The sequence below is a fragment of the Hippichthys cyanospilos genome, chromosome 6 (assembly GCF_059441005.1).
Source record: "Hippichthys cyanospilos isolate Australia breed blue-spotted pipefish chromosome 6, RoL_Hcya_1.0, whole genome shotgun sequence".
Taxonomy (NCBI): domain Eukaryota; kingdom Metazoa; phylum Chordata; class Actinopteri; order Syngnathiformes; family Syngnathidae; genus Hippichthys; species Hippichthys cyanospilos.
Window position 1 is genome coordinate 23,065,798 of NC_142374.1, and position 20,606 is coordinate 23,086,403.

At 40.0% G+C, this 20,606-nt stretch overlaps 2 protein-coding genes across 3 annotated transcripts; one reads left to right on the forward strand and one right to left on the reverse strand.

Annotated features, from left to right (window-relative positions):
• The first annotated feature begins 704 nt into the window (after nt 1-704).
• twf1a (twinfilin actin-binding protein 1a) lies at nt 705-9,812 on the forward strand. 2 transcript variants are annotated; one of them, XM_088416798.1, is made up of 9 exons: nt 705-807; nt 2,415-2,495; nt 2,600-2,778; nt 3,690-3,785; nt 3,900-4,004; nt 6,014-6,139; nt 7,126-7,276; nt 7,352-7,473; nt 8,211-9,812. In XM_088416798.1, the coding sequence occupies exons 1-9, from the start codon at nt 783-785 to the stop codon at nt 8,376-8,378; spliced, it is 1,053 nt and encodes a 350-aa protein (XP_088272924.1). In that variant the 5' UTR covers nt 705-782; the 3' UTR covers nt 8,379-9,812. The 2 variants fall into 2 exon arrangements, with proteins under 2 accessions (XP_088272924.1, XP_088272925.1); XM_088416799.1 differs by having other exon boundaries at nt 729-807; nt 2,605-2,778.
• Nucleotides 9,813-10,935: 1,123 nt separating this feature from the next.
• irak4 (interleukin-1 receptor-associated kinase 4) lies at nt 10,936-17,266 on the reverse strand. The gene is made up of 11 exons (XM_088416797.1): nt 17,023-17,266; nt 16,060-16,205; nt 15,043-15,216; nt 13,843-14,003; nt 13,687-13,751; nt 12,931-13,045; nt 12,746-12,855; nt 12,331-12,517; nt 11,348-11,410; nt 11,118-11,282; nt 10,936-11,048 (listed from the first exon to the last, which is right to left on the reverse strand). Exons 1-11 carry the CDS (start codon nt 17,181-17,183, stop codon nt 10,992-10,994), a joined length of 1,404 nt encoding a protein of 467 aa, XP_088272923.1. The 5' UTR covers nt 17,184-17,266; the 3' UTR covers nt 10,936-10,991.
• Nucleotides 17,267-20,606: the final 3,340 nt, after the last annotated feature.

A 20,606-nucleotide genomic window follows, 5' to 3' on the forward strand; every position in this document is an offset into this window, starting at 1 on the left:
GAGTCGTACTGGTAAAATAATGGTTTATAATTTACAAACAAGTACTTTTTATTTAATCAATGGGAAACGTGCTGAGTAAACAGGAAGTGTACTGCAGATGTTTCACGATATCCATCCAAAAAAATAAATAACGCTGACTAATTTTTGCAGACATCCTTGAATGAAGCTGAATATTGGATGGTGGGAAAGTACTTTTTAAAATATATGATAATAAAATAAAAGGAACAAGCCACGTCTTTTGCCTGTTTATCTTTGCGAATTGAGAGTACCAAAAGAATTTCCCCTGAGGTACTATTTTCGTTTGATAATGTAAACATTTCCTAATAAGATTATAAGTGCATTCTTTGCTCTTAAAAGCAACATAATTTACATAAAATGTTGCATTCAGAATAGCTTAAGTCTTTTTATTGACATATAACATTTCACAATGACATTTTTTTGTCAATATAACAAAACAGAACAATAAGACAATACGTTAAAAATTTTAAAACGTCCATACAGGGCGATTTCACTTAAATTAGAATAAATGTCAAAAGTCATCGTCCTTTCCTTTTATTTACAAACTCATAAGACTCAATATAAAGTTTTGAACGCTTCAAAACATGGAGTGCAATCAAAACATTTAGCTTTGTTGAATGTGTAATTTAACAAGTCCAGATGAGTAAAATCGCGACGTACTTCCGGGGCGGGGCTTACGTCTGCCATTCGCTTCCTGCTTCTTGGCTTCCCTGCTTTCCCCCGATCAGCTGCTCGAGCTTTTCCGCAGACGAGAGTCGGACACCATGTCACACCAGACGGGCATTCAAGGTACATTCCGTCGCGTTTGTCCGGAGCCGCTCGGCTTCGCTAATGTCCTCCTCACATCGCGCCACCGAAAATTCCAATTCAAGCGTCAAATTCCCTGTTCGATGCCAGAGGCTAGCTTAAGCTTTAGCCTGATGTGTGAGCAGAGCTTTGCACTTTTCAAGCTAATTGAAATCGAGTCGGTAGATCCCTAAACCGTGTTCGCTTTAGGTGTTCCCCGCGACTAAATATCTTGCTGCGGTTTTTAATCCCAGGACGAATTCTTTGAATGACATCTTATCCATTTGATTGAACGGTTGACGCCTTTATTTCAACCTATCAGTCACTCACTCACTGACTAGCCTGTTTCACCAGCAAGTGCGTCCACGTGAATGGAATCAATTGTTCATGTTTTTTTTTTTTTAATTCAATCTCACATATGATAGACTTAAAGGAGTTGTAAATCACGCGTGTGCTTGTTTTGGTTTGGAGATCGGGGTCAAAGTCAAGCCACTGTGTTTGTTTGTGTCGGAGGATCTTCATTTATCTTCTCGAATTGTGGTATCTCATCTTGATCATTTCCACGACAGAGACATTTAAATATTAAATTTAGACGGTGATTTCCAATCACCGGCGCATCAAAGTGTGTTGTGACACATCATTGGTGTCATGGGTAATTTTGCAATTTCATCCAGTGAGCTCTATGTATCTTTGCTTCTCTTTCTGGGGCGGCTCGGTGGAGCAGCGGTTAGCACAGCCGCCTCACAGTTCAGAGACCCGAGCTCAAATCCACCGCGTTCCAAAAACATGCATGACAGGTGTATCGGACAGATTAAATTGTCCTAAGGTTTGATTGGGCTTGTTTGTCTCTGTGTGGCCTGCAATTTGCTGGCAACCAGCTCAGGGTGTCCCCCGCCCACTGCAAAAGTCAGCTGGGATAGGCACCAGCAAGCCTGCGATCCTTGCGATCCTCAGGGTGTCTCCCGCCCACTGCAAAAGTCAGCTGGGATAGGCACCAGCAAGCCTGCGATCCTTGTGAGGATGAGTGGCTGTAGAAAATGGATGGAGGATTCTCTATTTGTGCGGCATCTTATACTGACAGGCGGAACATTTGAATGCTCTTCAACTTGATGGCACACACAAAAGGGTTCCATATTTTGGCTCTCAGATTATTACAGGTGTCATCAAATCTAATTTAATGCTTTATAGTTCCGTGAAAGAAACATCACATGTTTATTTTCCAAACAACAGCAAATTAATTTGAACATAAAGCAGCTTATTGTGAAACCGCGTTATAGTGACTGATGCATTGTTATCGGTGACTCAATTTTCCGGCGGACGCGTCAGAAATAAACCAAGTGAGGTGACGCGATTATCTTCTCGAGTTGCTGAATTAAAATACACCAAGAGACGCCACCAAAATGTAGTTCTGAGTGTAATAAATCAAACACAAATGGCACAGCACACTGTTTGATTTATTTGTTTATTACTACCCCATCCAAAAAATGCATTTTGATGACAAACAGAACAGGATATAGAATTTAGAAGATCGACTATGTACAAATCAACATGTGTTGAATAACTGATTTACTTTTGGGATGTGTTTAAAAAGTCCATTTGAACTTTCCCAGCGGGCAATGACGTGAAGGACATTTTTGCCAGCGCCAAGTGCGGAGAAGAGTACAGAGTCTTGAAGATCGTCATCGAGGATGGTAAGCGCTCTTTGAGATTTCCTCACAATTTGAACTTCTTGTCCCCGTTTTTGACAACAAACACGACCAAAACCGTGACGTTAATCACACCCGTGCTTCTCCAGAGCAGCTGACGGTGGCCGACACCAAGAAGGCGTCCAAAAAATGGGACCAGGAGTACGACGCCGTAGTGCTCCCCCTGCTGGAGGAACAAACTCCCTGCTACATTCTTTTTCGGCTGGACTCCAGTAACAACCAGGGTTACGAGTGGCTCTTCCTTGCTTGGAGTCCGGAGAACTCGACTGTAAGTCTGCTATCGCTTTTTTTTTTTTTTTTCCTAACATCTGATGGGTGGGGTCCTCTTTCCGTTCCTCCCGGGAATGTGTGGTTCAGTGGTTATATGACTGAGATTATTTCGTTCTTGCGGAAGAACCGGTTGCAATACCGTCGTTTCGAATAGGCAAATGAATAAACAAATGTTAGCCCGGACAGGAATTTTACAAGGTCAAATTGTTGTTAGCTCAGCTCGACGACTGCAGGACGAGGCAGAGTTGAACATTCTTGGCCCGTTCGCTCAAACGGCGCAGGCTCAGGCTTGTCTGGGAAATCATTTCAGAACAAAAACCCCGACGGTTCTGGCGCAGTTACTGTCAACCTAAAGCAATTCACTAATCTGTTCTTCATGAATATATGCTCCAATAGCACGTCACACGTACTCATATATATATATATATATATATATATATGAGAGTACCAAAATAATTTTTCCTGCAGTACTATGACTATGTAAAAATTTCCTAATAAGATTCTAAGTGCATTGTTTGCTCATAAAAGCAACATAATATACATAAAATGTTGCATTCAGGATAGCTCAAGTTTTATTTTAATTGACATTGACACATATATATATATATATATATATATATATATATATATATATATATAAATATATGAGAGTACCAAAATAATTTTCCTAAGGTACTATTTTCCTCTGATTTTACTATGATTATGTAAACATTTCCTAATAAGATTCTAAGTGCATTGTTTGCTCATAAAAGCAACATAATTTACATAAAATGTTGCATTCAGGATAGCGCTAGTATTATTTTAATTGACATATATATATATATATATATATATATATATATATATATATATATATATATATATATATATATAAAATTTTATTTTATTTTATTTTATTTTTCCCAACAGGTGAGAAACAAAATGCTATATGCTGCTACCAGAGCCACACTGAAGAAAGAGTTTGGGGGCGGCCACATCAAAGATGAGCTTTTTGGCACCACAAAGGTGGGTCACCTCTGATCAGATTCTGGCCAACTAAGTCAAAGAGCTACTTTGTGGCTCTACTTACTACTTCTTACTACTTTGCTCTTTTGGTCACTAATAGTTTTTGTTCCGCAGGACGAAGTAAACCTCAGCGGATACAGGAAATACCTGATCTCGCAGGCGGCTCCGCTGCCCCTCACCGCAGCCGAGGAGGAGTTGAGGCAGATTAAGCTAAACGAGGTACGCGTGAAGACCGCACAACATTCCGAAATTTGATCTACGTTAGGGATTTTTATATCGGTCGTTTTCTTTCTGATAATAATTACCATAACGGACAGGCTAGAGGGTGGACTTTGATTGGCTGTTGGCGGCAAATGCCCGTTGCAGCTAACAGCACTCGCTTTAAACATTCAAGAGATTTATTGTTTTATTTTGAAACATTGCCTGGCTTTCTCACATTTGACTGTTTTACTGTAATGCAGTAGCTTGACAAGCAGCGCATTCTCTCGTGTATTTCATTGCACAAAAAAAGAAAACCCGCATGTGCTTTTTCTTTTGTGTGGTGATTACCAAACCTTAAAAAACAGTGATATCACTCTACATTTTTTTTGTGATATCCCGCTAAAGAGGAGCTGGTGCTGAGCTGTTTTGATCTTTGAGCTGTATTGATATTTCAACCTGGAAGGAGGCTCCTCCCAGTTGCGGTCACTTCTGAAGGTTTCTTATTTTCCTCAGATGGGGTTTTTGAGTCTTCCCTTTGGGACCTTTGTTCAGGGGTTGCCATTGTGCACTTGAAATGTCATCTGTGATTTCTCTTCACCTGAAGCGTTTTGGTGGCAATTCAGGGCTGGATAAAAAAAAAAAAAACGTGACGATTGTCCGTCATTCCGAGGTTATCAAAGGTCATTAGATTACAACAGGTTGCCTGCCGGGGGAAAAAAATTTGTACCATAAAATTTGTATGGTATTTGTACCATAGCCAACCTGGTATTCCCAGCACGATTCCTTCTGCGGTGTCTCGTGTCAAAAGCGGGCGAGCGCCACGTCCTTCCGGAACGGCACAAGGTCAGCGGTGGCGTGACTGCCCGGCAGTAACAGCGCGGCGCAAATACGCTGACTCAGAGCAGCAGAGTAAGCGCAAAAGAGAGAGAGAGACAGAGAGAGAAAGAGAGAGAGAGAGAGAGAGAGAGAGGAGTCTTGTAGGCTAGCGCAGGTCACACCCATAGTGAAACCTCATTCTTGCACGGTGAGTGCAAGAGAGTTTCTTTCAAGCACTCGTACGCTCACTGGACTCTTCCCAATTTGATGACAGCCATTCAAGAGCTTTTTGACCATATATGGAGTTGTTTGCAGACATCCACGCCTAGCGAAGTCAAGGCGACAAAACACACAGGAAGTAGGGGGTGTGTTTGCTCCGCTCGCCGAAGAACGTTAAGGATTCAGAATTTTGGAGGCTGCTTCTGCGCCCCCCCCCTCCTTGTCACATGCATGTAGGCTGCGTTTGTTTGCAACAAGGAACAAGTTGTTAAGTGCATTGTAAAAAAGTCTCAGTTGAAGTCAAAATTTTAATCTATACTTTACACAGGATAAAACAATAGTTTTATAAATATTGTTTTAAGTTGACTAAAAAAGTTCAATCTCACGAGGAAAGGATACCATCACAAGTGTTCGTTAAAGGTCCTCAATAATGCAATATCAACTTTTCGGATCCTTTCATAATAAATTAATATTTCTAGTGCCTAATCAATTCATTGGCTCATTATGGCCCTTCTAATATCGGCCAGAATTTTTGGCTGCTTAATTCATATTACACAAACAAAGCACTTTTGTGAATCATTGACATAATTTAAAGGGACAAAGTCGTGAAGATTTCGACCGTTTTTCGTTACATACAGCAGGAGGTCCTGCTTTTACAATGCAGGAGGTGTGCCACCCCCCCATGTGATATAATCGTATGATAACTAGACCTACGATTATATTTAAAACATACTGTTGGTTGTGAACAACACATTTATTATAAAGTTTTTATAATTTATATTCATTCCATTTATTCCTTTTTAATGAAAAACTGTGTAAATCTCACACATTGTCCCTTTAAGGAGTCCTTTTCAAATTTCGTGGATTTTTGACATGACTCCTCCTCCTCGTCCTCCACCGTTGCGTACGGCTCACAGATGAATCTAACGAACTCAATCCCTTGTTACCGATGTTAATTTTTCCTCCGTTTTTTGTGCGCGTGGTGCGTTCAGGTTCAGACGGACATCAGTGTTGACAGTAAGCACCAGACCCTCCAGGGTGTGGCTTTTCCCATCCACCACGCCGCCATGGCAGCACTGGAGCGCTTCAGGGACAAGGAAATCAACTATGTGCAACTGGTGAGTGTGGAGAGAGGGCGAGCGTACGAGCGGGCAGGTGACCTTGCGTCGGGCGGGTCGCCCGTCCGCCTTTTGTCACGTCCTCTTTGGAGACATTGTGCAGAGACGGACACAATGGATTTTTTATTTTGTCTAAAAGGCCTTTGTCTGGGTAAGTGTCACATGATCTGTATGTTCAGGACAAAACGATATTTGTGCATCGACTTTGGCAAATATTAGACATCGAAATACCGTAATCCCCCAAATATAAAACACTTTTTCCCCCACGAATGAAGGACAAACATATGGGTGTGTCTTATACAAACGGTAACTTAATAATTTTGAGTTTTGACACACAGATGTGCATTTTTATGCCTGCTGTATTCTCACAAAAATGACCGTAACGGGATAATCAAGAGGGGGACATCAGTTGACCGTTTAGCAACTGTGACTGTGGCAGCTAACAGCAGCTCGCGTTAGCTGAGGTTTTTACGGCATTATTTTCAATAAAGGAAGCGAGCGGGCTGAACCTCCGTCCGAGTCCATCCACAGGAATATTACGAAAACGTAGAAGATCGCGTAAAACGTATGATATATCCAGCATATTCAATTAGGAGTGCACCAGTTAGAGAACACACAAAGCTACTCCGTCCGACCCCTTTATTAATTGTGATCTTTTACCGAGGTTGTTACGGCCTTATATTCAATAAAAGAAGTTAGCAGACCGAACCAATGTCCGAGCCCATCCTTGTTCACACGCAGGAACATAACAAAAACACAGAGGATCGTGTAAAACGTATGATGTCTTAAGAGTCCACCGGGTTAGAGAATACGGAAAGGTATTCCATTTGACTCGTTTATTGATTGCGGTAACCCTAACCCTATGACCCCAAAATTAAGGGTGCAGGTGCATCTTATATTTGGGGAGTTGCGGTATATTTTCCTAACGATATCAAACCGATTCCGGCTGTAATGAGAAACCATTTGTCGTTTACCTGGGGCACCAGAAAGTAGACGCCGAGCAGGAGCTGATTTGCCTGTGCAGCACTGAGCCGACAGACCTGAGGAGCCTGCCGCTGAGGATCCCCAAAGACGCGGCGCGCTACCACTTTTTCCTCTTCAAGCATTCCCACGAGGGGGACCGCTTGGAGTCCACGGGTGGGTCCACTCAGCGCGCGCGGGCGGACACATTCGCCGCCGCGTTCCTCATTGTCTCTTTTCGTTCTTTTGCAGTCTTTATTTATTCAATGCCAGGGTACAAGTGTAGCATCAGAGAGCGGATGCTCTATTCCAGCTGCAAAAACCCTCTGGTTGACATGGTGGAAAACCAACTCAAGATTGAGATTGAGAAAAAGGTGAGGGGACTCCGTGTCATATTGCGCCGCATCGTACTGAGGGGCGCGGCTTTCATTTTTTTGCCCTTCTCGTGGAAACCAGCAGCAATATTTTGTAGATGGGTAATTTGATCGCAAATTGATTCAGCAGCATTGTAAATCCAACTTCCTGTTGTGACCGCTTTTATTGTTTGTTTTTTTTAACCCGCGACCGAATCACTTACCGTATTTTCCGCACTATAAGGCGCACCTAAAAGCCTTAATTTTTTGAACAAAGCTGATGGTGCGCCTTATAATCAGGTGCGCCTTATATATGGATCACTATTGAGATTGGGATTGGTAGATGGGGAACGAAGTGACAAAGTAAGCTTGACCTGTTTCTTTTGTGTGTTTACACTTGAACAAGGTCGCTCATATTGACATTGAGTTATTATCCTATTGAGAGTTTAGAGTTATTATTTGAGATATTATTGTTGTTACTTTGAGTATTACTATATTGTGAATGAAAAAGTTTGAAAATACGTCATTAATCGAGGGTGCGCCTTATATATGGAAAAGGTTTTAAAATAGGTCATTAATTGAGGGTGCGCCTTATATATGGAAAACGTTTGAAAATATGTCATTAATTGAGGGTGCGCCTTATATATGGAAAAGGTTTTAAAATATGTCATTGATTGGGGGTGCGCCTTAAAATCCGGTGCGCCTTATAGTGCGGAAAATACGGTAATTAATCGCGGGCCGATTTTTGCCTCCGTTAGTTGGAGATCGACAACGGCGACGACCTGACCGGCGAGTTCATGTACGACGAAGTGCATCCCAAGCAGCACGCGCACAAGCAAGCCTTCGCCAAGCCCAAAGGTCCTCAAGGTAAGCGGGGCGGCCGCCGCATCACCCGCCCCCCCGCCGACGGCCAGGACGACGATTAAACCGCCGCCGCCCCGCGCGCCTCCCATTTTGGAACATTCCTGAGCTCGGGGAGATGGCGTTTGCTTGTTTTAACACGGGAAGAAAAAAACGAATCAAGATGGCCGCCTCACATTCCCATCCACAGAGCCAGCTATGCACGATGAGGACAACTAAGCAATGGCCCATTTTCAGCAGTTTCCATTTGCCCAACGGAAACCCAATAATATCTGTGATGACATTCCCAAGCGTTCGCTTGAGCTCCTTTTGCCAGATCTTAGCGTGACCAATGTGAACTTGCGCCAATATCGTCTCGCTTCCCCTACGGTGGCCTTCCCATGCAAATCGCAAAAAACAAATGGCAAACGTGAAAAAAAGGTCATTGCAAGCAAAAAATTAAAATATAAATTGAAGACGGAACATCAGAAATCACAAAAACGGTAGAAAAGATGAAACGCAAATCAAAAAGCACAAAAGAAAAACAATAGAAAATTAATTGGAAACAAAAACAATAAAATTGCATTACAAAAGATGAAACGAATGCAAAAAAAATCACAAAAAGCAAATAAAGTAGAAAAGATGAAACTCCAATCAAAAAGCACAAATGAAAAACAGTAGAAAATAATTGCAAACAACAAAAAATCATCACGGAAGAAGAAAAAAATGATAATCAGACATCACAAAAACAAAACAGTAGATGAAACGCAAACAAAAACGAGGAAATGAATCGCAAACAAAACGTCAACATAAACAAAACATAAATGCAAATCGAAAATCACAAAAACATCCACAGAAAATTATTTTCAATTGTTTGCAATCACCTTTGACATGTTTTATGGATTTGCACTTCAGGGTCACCGTACCCCCTATACCCCCCCCCCCCCCCCCCCCTTAAGTTCACGCCCACAAATCCCTGGCAACTCGCATTCCTTCAAGCCCGTCACTCAACGTGTCAAACTGCGCACGACCTCTAGGTGCTTTCCAAAGCAGAGACGATGGAACCATTGGACTCGCGGATTGATTTCAACAGTGCTTTTTTTTTTTCTCGATAACCGGTTTACATTTGAGAAAGAACGGAAAAAACAAAACAAAATCATCTGCTGACAAACTTATTTTTCTATGCAAGTGCTGTAATTGTACATATTACCGTAGCCGTGCGTGTTCCCGTGACGATATCGCTGAGGGGCTTCCACTGAAATTCATGTCATGTTCTACAGCGAGCGGGGGGGGGGGGGCATTCACCACGGAATAGGAAAGGGAATATTCGCGTCGATCAAAAAGTTGCCGCAGCCTGTGATCATTTAACAAACCACTAAGCGCACCTCGTCTTTAAAAAGAAAATCCCTTCATCGTGTCACTTAATAGAAAAGAGCAAAAAAAAAATCATGTTTGGTCTTATTCGTTTTCTTACCGATCTTTCTTTTTAAGAGGAATAAAAATATTTCAATTGCACAGCATCTGGGATGTATTCGTGAGAAGGCTTTGAGTTGAATGGGAAAAGACGTGCGAGGATTTGGTTGCGGTTAATTAGAAAATATTATCGGCGTATGGTAGCCACATATTCATAATGGTCTTTCTTTGGTTTAAAGGGATGGCGTGTAAGATTTAAACCGCTTTTCATTACGGACAGCAGGGGGTGCTGCAGATGCTGCATTTACCGTTGTCCGTTGCTGCAAAAAACATGGCCGCTACCGAATTAGTGTAATATCGCTTAATATTCTTATAGATCTATGATTATATTTGAAACGTACTCTTGGTCACGAAGAACACATTCATTGGCAAGTTTTTGAAATTTACAATCATTTCATTTATTAATTCATTTAATCCGATTGTTATTTCATTTATTCCTTTTATTCCTCAATTAAAAGCCGTCTAAAGCTTACACACTGTCCCTTTAAGGTCAATTTTTTTCCAGTGGCTTAGGCCTTAACTATAGCTAAACATCAACAAAACCGGTGACTTTTAATTAGTGCATTTTAATGAATTGATTTCAGATTTTGGGCAAAAACTAGTTTCCATTTACAAATGAGTGTAAAGCTTGGAATTCTGTGCATTTAAGAAGATCAATTATGGCTCAGCCTTTACAGTAGATAAAATTAACCGCTGCTAGTGATGGGAAAATGAAGCTTCATGAGACACTTTTTTTTTCTTTTTTTTTTTTTTTTTGATTTACAGATGAAGCCTATTGAATGGGAATGCATTATTTACAGCGGATCTTCAAAGCAGGAGCGCCATCTAGAGGACAAAAAAAAATAATAGATGGTTTGTGAGGTGTCATTTTCCCATCACTAATCGGTGGTGCACTGAGCTTAGCTAACCCGTGCATATAAGCGTTTCAAAACAGTCAGTTTGTCATACTTTGTACATACAGTATATACACTAATACACAGGTGTGGAACTCCAGTCCTCAAGGGCCGGTATCCTACATGTTTTCAAACCTTTTCCCTCAAAAACACCTGATTCAAATGATTGGGATCGTTTGGAAGCTCCCGCAGAGCTTGCTAATGAGCTAATCATTTGAATCAGGTGTGTTGGGGAAAGAAAACCGCAAAACATGCAGGATGCCGGCCCTCGAGGACTGGAGTTCCACACCTATGCACTAATACATCCATAAAGTATTTCCTTGACCTTTGGTCCTATGCGTAAGACTCCAGTGAAATGTTCTTAAGCACTCCTTTGAGCTCAGACAGCACCTGTTGAAAAAGACGGCCATTTTAGAGTTGCTCCCCCAAGTGACGGAGCCCAATTTGCGAAACGCTGACCTGCGTGATGAGCGGCCGCCTGTTTTTCCTCTCGTGGAGACAACTGCTAGCCAAAGTGTAGACGCTGTGGATCTGGCTCATGTCCCAGTCGCTCATGCGTTTGTCCACGAAGGTTTCCAGAGTCAGGTCCTCGTCTTCGTCGTCAATGTCGTGCCTCGTGTCCATCTGTTGCGAGGGAGGCGGCGGCGTTATTTTTGAAAATCTGCGGTAAAAGCGAAACCGTGACTTACCAAAAGCGGAGGCTCACGGTTTTGATCCGCCGGAGAGAGTCCGGACAGTATTTCTAACAGCACCTGGAGGCGCCAATGACATAAAGTCAGAGGTCATGCGGAGGCTTATATTGCAAAAAAAATACATAAAATAAAGGTCTTGATTTTGAACTAATGAAGTACAGTATACTTCATGTGCGGAATGATGCAAAACGAGAACTCGAGGGGCACTCGAATTGAACCCTGAGGGACTCCAAATCCTTTGCTGAAAAACTTTGAGACCACAATGTGGAAGCACATTGTATTTTTGTAAATTATTTGTCATTTTTATAAATTACTAAGGAAACGCTTATGTAAAAGGTTGTTATGATCAATATTTTTTGTTTTTTGTCATTTTTTGTAGTCAACCATTTTTCCTTATTTTTATAGTTTATTAAAACATTAGTTATTTATGCAAATTGTTACTTTTGTCTTAATGATTTTTGCGTGTCTTATTTTTTAAATGTTTTTTCACATTTAATCATTTTCATCTTTTATGATTAATAGTGTTTATTTTGTGATTTCTAAGTAAATATTTGTTTTGTGTTCTGTTAAGTCAAGAGTGTCCAAACTGTATACAGAAATATAGAAAGATGTCAGGGCCACATTATTTATAGTTTTTGTACTTTGACTAATTAATCACTCTAGGAATCAAGCATGAAATTAAATATTTGAAAAAAAAAAAAAAACTGACCACTCAATGTGAGAAATCTGAAATAAACTTAACTCATAATGTACATATAACTTAACACAAGAAATAATGAAGAATTTAGGAAGATGAGATTTATTCTGTTTTGCTGTCCACTCAGAAAAAAAGTATTTGGTTACAGCTGCAGCCTTTGTTCACCATTGTGTCCATTTTGTCCCATTAAGACGGCCAAGTGAATCGTATCCCACCCAAACGCGCGGGACATCATTGGAAAAGCCCGGATGTCCTCTACTGAGGACAAACGAATATTGCTTACCACTCCAAAACTGAAGACGTCGGATTTGGGCGTGATTTCTCCCCTCAGCGCCTCGGGTGCCATGTAAGCGCACGTACCTACGATGGTTTCCGTTATCATGGTGGTGGCGGTACGTTTGGGGGAGGCTCTCGTCAGACCAAAGTCTGAGATTTTGGCCACCATGTTTTCATCCAGCAGGATATTTCCACTGCGGGGGGGAACAAATTTGCACACGCTTGGTGGCATCTGACTCATGTTTTGAGCTCACATTTAAAGACACTTTGACATTTTTTTTTTTTGGTTTGATACGATCATTTGAGCGAGAGGAGACATTTCGCCCTCCACCCAAATGTGAAGCGAAACGAAATCGTCTTCATAAACAACCTCGAATTTTGAGCAGGCCAAATATCTTAAGATAAGATGAAAGTCTACGTACCTTTTCACATCTCTGTGGACATGATGGTTGCTATGCAAATATACCAAACCTCTCGCTGTGCCGGTGGCTATCAAGCATCTCTGTCGCCAGGACAGTGGAGGACTTTCGTCCTGGGAAAAAAAAAAAAACAAAGTCAGGCAGTTTAAAAACAAGACTGCAGAATTTGTGCGGTAGATGGCGCTCACGATGCAAGCCAATCTGTCCAGTAAGGATCCGTTAGCCATGTATGCATACACCAAACACGGATATTGTCCATCACAGGAGTAGCCCACCATGTCCACCAGATTCTCATGTTTCAACCTGTCCAAAAAAAAATTAAATCAACTTTCAACAAACGATTTTTTTATGGGGTTTATACAGGTCAAGACATTCACTCCCAGATACTTAAGTATTGATTTAATATGCTAGCATGTTGTTAGCATAACGCACAGGAAGTACTTCGCATGACCTTAAACTAAAGTAAACTTCCATGCTAAAGATAACCCCAAAATAAATATCATTGATCCTGCAGACTTGTAAATAACGCCTAGATCACAAATTTAAAATGTACAAATAAAAAGACCAAAACAAAGTTCAATGCATGCACCACTGCCATCTCAAGGCTGGCAAATGAACTGCATTCATATTATAAACTGAATTTAAAGAGTTTAGAGGGCGTTTTGGGGGGAACTATTTAAAAAGCGCCTCTGCATATGAAAAATTCACAATTACAGAGGAGCACCAATATCATAAACATTTTAACTTGAAGAAAAAAGTATAAAACACTGATCTTTTTTTTCAAAATCACACTAATCTTGAATGTAATTTAGAAAAAAAGTGACAGCAATTTAAAAAGTTGACAAGGTTAACAAATTTTAACAATGACAGCGCCACAGCACCCCCTGCTGCTGTGGATGTGCAATTTCAACTCCGGATTTTAAAAGGGACAATCACAAACTTACACTGTCAGCGTTTGCACCTCTTGATGGAACTGAAGTTGCAGCTCATTGGACGAGATGTCATCGACCTGCACAAATCGGATTGGTCACCATCGTCTGATATCTTGTGGAGCAAAGTGAGTTCGATTTTTTTTGTTTGTTTGTTTGTTTTTCGCCCACCGGGTTGAGTTTTTTCACGGCCACAGGTTTGTCCCGCAGGAAGCCTTTGAAGACGGTCCCGAAACCACCTTGGCCCAGGCGGCATCCGCCGTCCGACGTGGGACGCTCGTCAAAGTTTCCTGTGATCGCCATCAGGTCGTCGTATGTGAAACTGCTGAAACCTGTCACATAGTAGCAAACACAAATACGGTATTTTATTCAAATCTTTCTTTTTTTTTTAAATGAGGTACCTATCAAATAGTTTTTTGGCCAAGCACCCCGAATACGCGAGTAAACTAGATTAATAAATTGCTCATTTATTTTGATTTTTTTTTTAATGTACATGTTGTGAATTATTACTGTAGTTATTTTTTGTGAATTGTTAATATTTTAAATGTTAAATGTTGATGTTGAATTTATGTAAGTTCACTTTTTTGTATATTGTCAACTATTGTTTTAAATGTACAATACTAATTTTACTACTTTTTTGTATATTATCTACTATTTTTATTTATTTTGTAGTTTTAATTTTTACTTCAGTTACATTTTTATACAATTAGTTTAATTATATTTCGGAAAAAATTATATTTTGTACATTCAAAATTGTTTCTTTTATTTTTCTTTTATGATTTTAATGTGGTTTTAATTATATTTCATAACATGCTTCTTAGTTTAAATTATTAAATTACTATTTTAAAACTCCTAGTTTTGTAAATAGTATTTTGCTTTTAGGGTAAATTGTTTGGATATTTTGTAATTTTCTAGTTTTCTAAATATTGTTTTTGAAGTCAATTGTTAAAGAGTATAAAAATTGTTAGTTATTTTTGTAAATTTAGTAATTTTGTAAGCTTTTTATAATGTCATGTGTACTTTTGGGTTTTTATTTTGTCATTTAAAAACTACTTCCTCTTTTTTTAATTTGTAAATTGTCAATTGATAGTTTTGGATGCTGTGTGAGCACAATATCCTCCTGAGAGCCAGTCTATTTTTTTACGTCCACTGTTGTGTCCATTTTGTCCCGGCAAGACGGCAAATTTTATTACATGAGACCTCATTGGAAAAGGCCAGAATGTCCTCTACAGAGCACACCAGGACTTTATGAAGTTTCCCCAATGAGTCAAAAGACAGAGACCAAAAACAAATGTCCACCCTAGTGGACACAAATAAGACGGTTCTCAGGAGGACGTTTCAAAAGTCACATCAATGAAACCCGTTTTCAACCTTGTGCTTGTTCTGGTTCACCATCGTCCAACTGGACCGTAGTCGGGGATTCGTCAGCGGCAGGCGCTAACGTTGTCCTCGTCTCAGCGATCCTACGTGTCGGTAAAGCTGGAATTGTGCCGCTGGGTTCGGCTGGCGGGAAAGCGTGCGGTGTCCCTATGGAGAAGTCCTCCTCTGGTGGGGAGGGGAAAAAAAGGTATGGTTTTGCGTTGACAATGTCATGATAAAAAAAAAATGAGTATTATCCAAATAGTTCTCATACGGAATCCTGCCGATTCATTTGTGTCCACTCTAAAAGACATTTGAAGTCATTTAGCTCATTGGCGCGGTCCTCCTATGTCCTAGGATACATAGTCGAGGACATCTTGGTCTTTGTAATGATGTCTCATGTTTGGGTGGGATGCATTTAACTTGAGACAAAATGGACACGACGATGGACACACATGAATAGACTGGGTCCCAGGAGCTCTAACGTTGTTTTATAAATTGATGGACGGGCGAGTGCTGATACCAAGCGTCGTTATTGGACCGATATCGAGCTGGTGCCTGGCCTTAATTCAAAGTGTCGGTAAATGCAATAGCAGTATCGGTTGCTTTTTTTGAGCTGTTTTATGATCACGTGTATCAATGACAAATTTGAGTAATAGAAAGTTGCCATTAAATGACTTATATTTTGAGATAAATGTCTCCTGTATTTTAGAGGTATTTCTTTAAAACAATTCCATAAGGACATTTTGTGCATCACAAGTATTAGTGGTATCGATGCTTGGTATCGGGGGTCACTCAAGTTGAGTATTCGGACTAAAAAGCATAAACTATTTGAGTGATTTGTTTCCTTTATTGTGTGCTTCTTTTTCCTTGCATGCTAGACCTGTTTTTGTTTAGTTTTTTTGTTTGTGTTATTTACACTTCAGGGCCATTGTAAAGATGTGACACATTAACGAATAATATTTCGCTCAAGGCTAATCCTGCCGTTGGAATGATTTTTCTTGATTATTGAGAGAAAATGGGTCATACCAGGTAAGAGCAAGCTGGCAGCCGCTAGTAACTTGCAGCTCTTGAGAATGTCCAGCAATTCTCCCACTGTGGCGTTGAACATACCCCAATCGTGCAGCAGCTCCACCGTTGGGCTCTTGCCTTGAGCAACAAGGCGCTCAAAACGCCTGCAAACACACACAATTTTACCTACACACGTTAAAAAAAAATGCAGGAGAAAGGTTATGTATTTACTTTGTAAGTACAGATTTGTAAGTGCCAAATTGAGTATGCATGGGACAATTGTAGTTTTAAGTTGTAATAACACCATGCAACACTAGATGGAGATGCTTTATAATGTAGTTTGATTAGAATATTGAATGTTTTACACTTAAATTAAGAAATGCATTATGAAAAAATAAACTGAAATTGAATATTGTTAGCAGTTTAATAACCCCCCCCCCCAAAAAAAAAAAAAAATCAGCTTACTATGGCACAACAGCCAAAATGTCTTTATTTTGTAATTGTTTCTTCTACATTAGAATAGAAAAAGGAAGCCTTGATTGTCAGTGTGCAGCAGGCACACAACGGAATTGGGAGAGCTGCCATTAGAAAATGCCATTAAATTAATGGTATTTTGAGGAAGATGACTTTGTTGTTTTTATTTTGTTAAGGTGTAACAAAAATACTAGTGGTGTCGTTACTTAGTATCAGTATTTGAGGCTACTCAAAAGTTGAGCACTCATACAGGTGTCAGTCTGAAAAAATAAGAGTAATCTTTTACTAAAAAAAAAGTAAATGAAAGTTTGTGTCATTCTTGCTAATATTGTTTCCGGATCGATATCGGTATCGGACAGGTGACCGTAGTTTAAAAAAATAATAACACCGTCGCATACCTAGCTTTGCAACGAAGCCTGTTTGTTACATCTTGGCCATTTTATTTAATGTTTTTTTTTTCTTTTTTTTGCAGTATTTCGAGATTATAGATAAAATGTCGCGACATACCTGACATGATGCTGTGTGTACCTAAAGTCGCCGTTGGACTTCCGGATGGAAACGATGACGTCTTTCCACATATCCAGAGGGTCTAAAATGTCGCTCACCTGACGAAGCAAACGGTATGGAAGTTTTCGAATGTAAGTGGAGCGAGTCACCGAATCGTTCATTGTGTCACAAAACACGAGACCTCTCTAAAATGACGAGTTTAAAAAATGTGGTGGACTACAGTGTGTGTGTTTTTCCAATATTGAGCAACTTCCTCAAACAAGTCAGGCGCCACCCCCTTTTCCCCCAACACGGAAATTAGGCATAGCTATTTAAAACGCTCATTTTGCACTTTATATTGCTCTTAATATTAGCGTAGTGGGAACATTATGAGGACAATTGTGTGTTTTTTCTTGGTGGTGTTCGGAGGTAATTTTTTATATTCTGGAGCGAGCCCACATGATAAAAAACGAGACTTCTGTGATTGATGGTCGCTGGGTTACAGTGACATCTAGTGGATTACGTTGGTACTACATTTGATAATCGCCATCCAGCATGCAAATTAGAATTTAGAAAAACAATTTTCCCTCGTTTATCGGAAGGATTACGTAGCCAAAATGAACCACAGTAGCTGAAATTCACTAAATAAAGTTGGTTTTTGTCGTCTTTTGTTCGTTCGTTGCTTTTGCCAAAAAAAAAAAAAAAAAAAACCACACCATAAAATCGTTTTATTTGTCTTTTATTTGTCCGGAAAACCCGCAATAAAGTAATGGTCATAAAAATACACAAAAAAGAGTTTGAATAATTTGTTTATTTGATTTAAAAAAAAAAACGTTGTTTTTTTGCCTAAATTCCAAATTTACTGCTAAGTTAGAAGTTAAGGGGAAAAAAACTTACAGTAAAAATACATTAACATCCTGAAAATTCTTTATTCTTTATTTTCACGGAAAATGAAGCCTTGTGTGTCACTTGTGATACTTTGAATCTCCTCTAGGTGGCACTCTTGGTTTAAAGCTAGTGTAATGGAAGTGGATTACATTTCGAATGCACCAGCTATAAGGAGTAAATAAAAAAAAAAAACAAGTGCTTCGTGAGGCTTCATTTTCCCATCACGACTTTAAACCTCCATTTTGAATGTTCCTCGTATTAACATTGTTAAGGACGACACCCTTCTCACAAAAAAGTTAATTTGAAAGGCATTCGTGAGCCCTTAAAAAACAGAAACTAATAAAACCTCCCACTTTTTTTTTTCTTACATACTCACTCACGGTGCACATGGTGAGAATTAACCTACATGAAAAGAAGACATCACTACATAAACTGCAATTAAGCTATTTTATATGAAAGATTGTAATTATAGTTATTAGGGCGTTTTTTGTTTTTTTTTAGTGTGTGAAATCTTACTTTCAGTGGTTCTCAGATGTTTTATGAATTTAGCTCTCATATGCAAACCAATATTACCGTACAGCGTTGAACAACGGCCCGTTAGTAAAAGCTTGCTGTAGGTCCCCTTGTCACCTGTAGAGGGCAGCAGATCCCTGCCGTTTAAATCTCCAACCCAGGCATTGCACAATTGTTGGTCATTGCAGCTTCACTCTATCGCGGATTTTTTTTCATGACCAGTCAGGCAAGACAAACGAAGAAAAAAAGAGGACTGGTCGCCACAATGTTTTTTCTCATGCTTTTAACATTGCAGTTTGTAGGAAAGTCTGGCGTATCTGCTGAACTACGCCATATCCAACAAATAATGTTTTGACATTCCCTGTAATGCTCTATGTAAAAAAGTACTGTCAATTTCAGCCTATAAGCTGCTACTTTTATGTCATGTTTTGAACCAGTGTGGCTTACTTACTGGGGGGAATGTCCTGACAAACAAAGTGACACAGAACAAAATGCTACCAATGTGTTGAGTTTGAGTTTAAAATGCAATTCTACTCGCCACCAGAGGGCACTCACCTAGTAAATGCAAGCAGGAATGTCACTGTTGTCTTAGTGCAGTATTCTAACAATCCGAATGTGTCTGTGTTGAAAATATGTTGGTGCTGCTCTTAATTCTTAACATGCATGCATGTTACTGTTGTGTTGGTGCAGTATTCCAGCGGTCTGTGTTGAAAATATGTTGGAACTGCTTTTATTGAACGTGCAGCTCAATCTGGCTTGAAGTTTTGTTGGTACCACTCTTATTTCACAACTTGCAAAGATGTTCAGATGCTGTTGAACGCATGATACTATAACCAGATAACTAACGAACTTAGAAAAATTCCATGTGACCATTTTTCTGCATGAAAATCTGACGTTACAGCTTCTAAAAAGAATGACGAGCGCTGCTTCAATTGGCCGGTAAGCAAATTTGCCGTTCACTCCCGCAACGGCGCAACCTCCCGTTTGCAACTGCACCTGTCTCCAAAAATAACAAAAGAAATCAACATGCATCCGCACAATATGACTTCGCGTTGCGCAAGATCTGCTTGTCAGCTCTTCATCCTTAAACCTCGAGTTATTTCATGTGTAGGGGAAAAAAAAGTCTTTTTAAAGCAGGCACTACAAATAGACTGTAAACAGATAGCAATCTTCCACTTGCCTTTCAGCACGGGGCCGTGAAGGATGACATGCAATACATCATCGTCTTTATTATCTCAAGCCTCGCTAATGTACTAATACTGACATCATGTTATTCATGCTGTACGGTATGTTATTTTTTTTTTTTTGTACCAGTCACTCATATTTCCAAGCTGTCACAAAAAGGAAGGATCGCGAATGTTCCTAGCAGGGGCCCCGTTTCCGTCTGATTTTTTCCGATTGGGTAAATCTGAAGGTGTCACCCTAAAGGAAAATATGTGGTGTTGCGACACTGCACTAGAAAATAAAACATGGCAATGATTCATGTAGGTTGCAAAGTAACACTTAGAAAAATGGTGGTCAGGACAATAGCTCCCAATCGAGTTAATTCCACATGCGAAACAAAGTCCATCTTTGAACATGTAGCTGCCTCGCGTTGCTAGCTAGTGTGTGAGTCCTTTCAAGTTCACTCAGCATCTTTGGCAAATTGGAGGTGATTGCTACATGCTGTAATTGCAGAGTAGATCAAAAGGTGTAGGAGCGTCACAAAAGATGAGGCCAGACTGCACTTGGCTTGAGGAACACGCGTTGGCATTTTCATTAGTACACGCTATGGAAAATCACTTTACAATTCACATGGAATGGAGAAAATTGTATGCTTGTGCATTCAACTTCAACCAAGATGCGAAGAAAAAACATCCAAGATGCTAATAAAGCTCAACCAAAATGCTAAACCAACCAAGAAAAAACATCCAGGATTCCAAATTACTCTCTAGTTCTACTCAAAAATTAAGCTCGATACTAGAAAAACTGAGCAACCTTAACCAAGATGCTAAATTACAGGTGTCGTACTCCAGTCCTTGAGGGCCGGTATTTTGTTTCAAACACAGCTGATCAGGATTATTTTCAAGTTCTTGCGGAGTTTGCTGATGAGCTAGCCCTTCGAATCAGGTGTGTTGGGCAGGAAAACCTGGAAAACATGCGCGATACCGGCCCTCAAGGACTGGAGTTTGACACCTGTGTGCTAAATTGACCAACCATGCATT

Excerpts from the sequence above, each read along its gene's own strand:
- twf1a (XM_088416798.1), top strand. The coding sequence starts at position 783 with ATGTCACACCAGACGGGCATTCAAG. Across the intron at positions 2,496-2,599 it reads GAAGATCGTCATCGAGGATG|AGCAGCTGACGGTGGCCGAC; the intron begins GTAAGCGCTCTT and ends GTGCTTCTCCAG. Across the intron at positions 2,779-3,689 it reads GGAGTCCGGAGAACTCGACT|GTGAGAAACAAAATGCTATA; the intron begins GTAAGTCTGCTA and ends TTTTCCCAACAG.
- irak4 (XM_088416797.1), bottom strand. The coding sequence starts at position 17,183 with ATGAACGATTCGGTGACTCGCTCCACTTACATTCGAAAACTTCCATAC. Across the intron at positions 14,004-15,042 it reads TGAACCAGAACAAGCACAAG|GTTTCAGCAGTTTCACATAC; the intron begins GTTGAAAACGGG and ends ACTATGTGACAG. Across the intron at positions 11,283-11,347 it reads ACCGTGAGCCTCCGCTTTTG|ATGGACACGAGGCACGACAT; the intron begins GTAAGTCACGGT and ends CCCTCGCAACAG.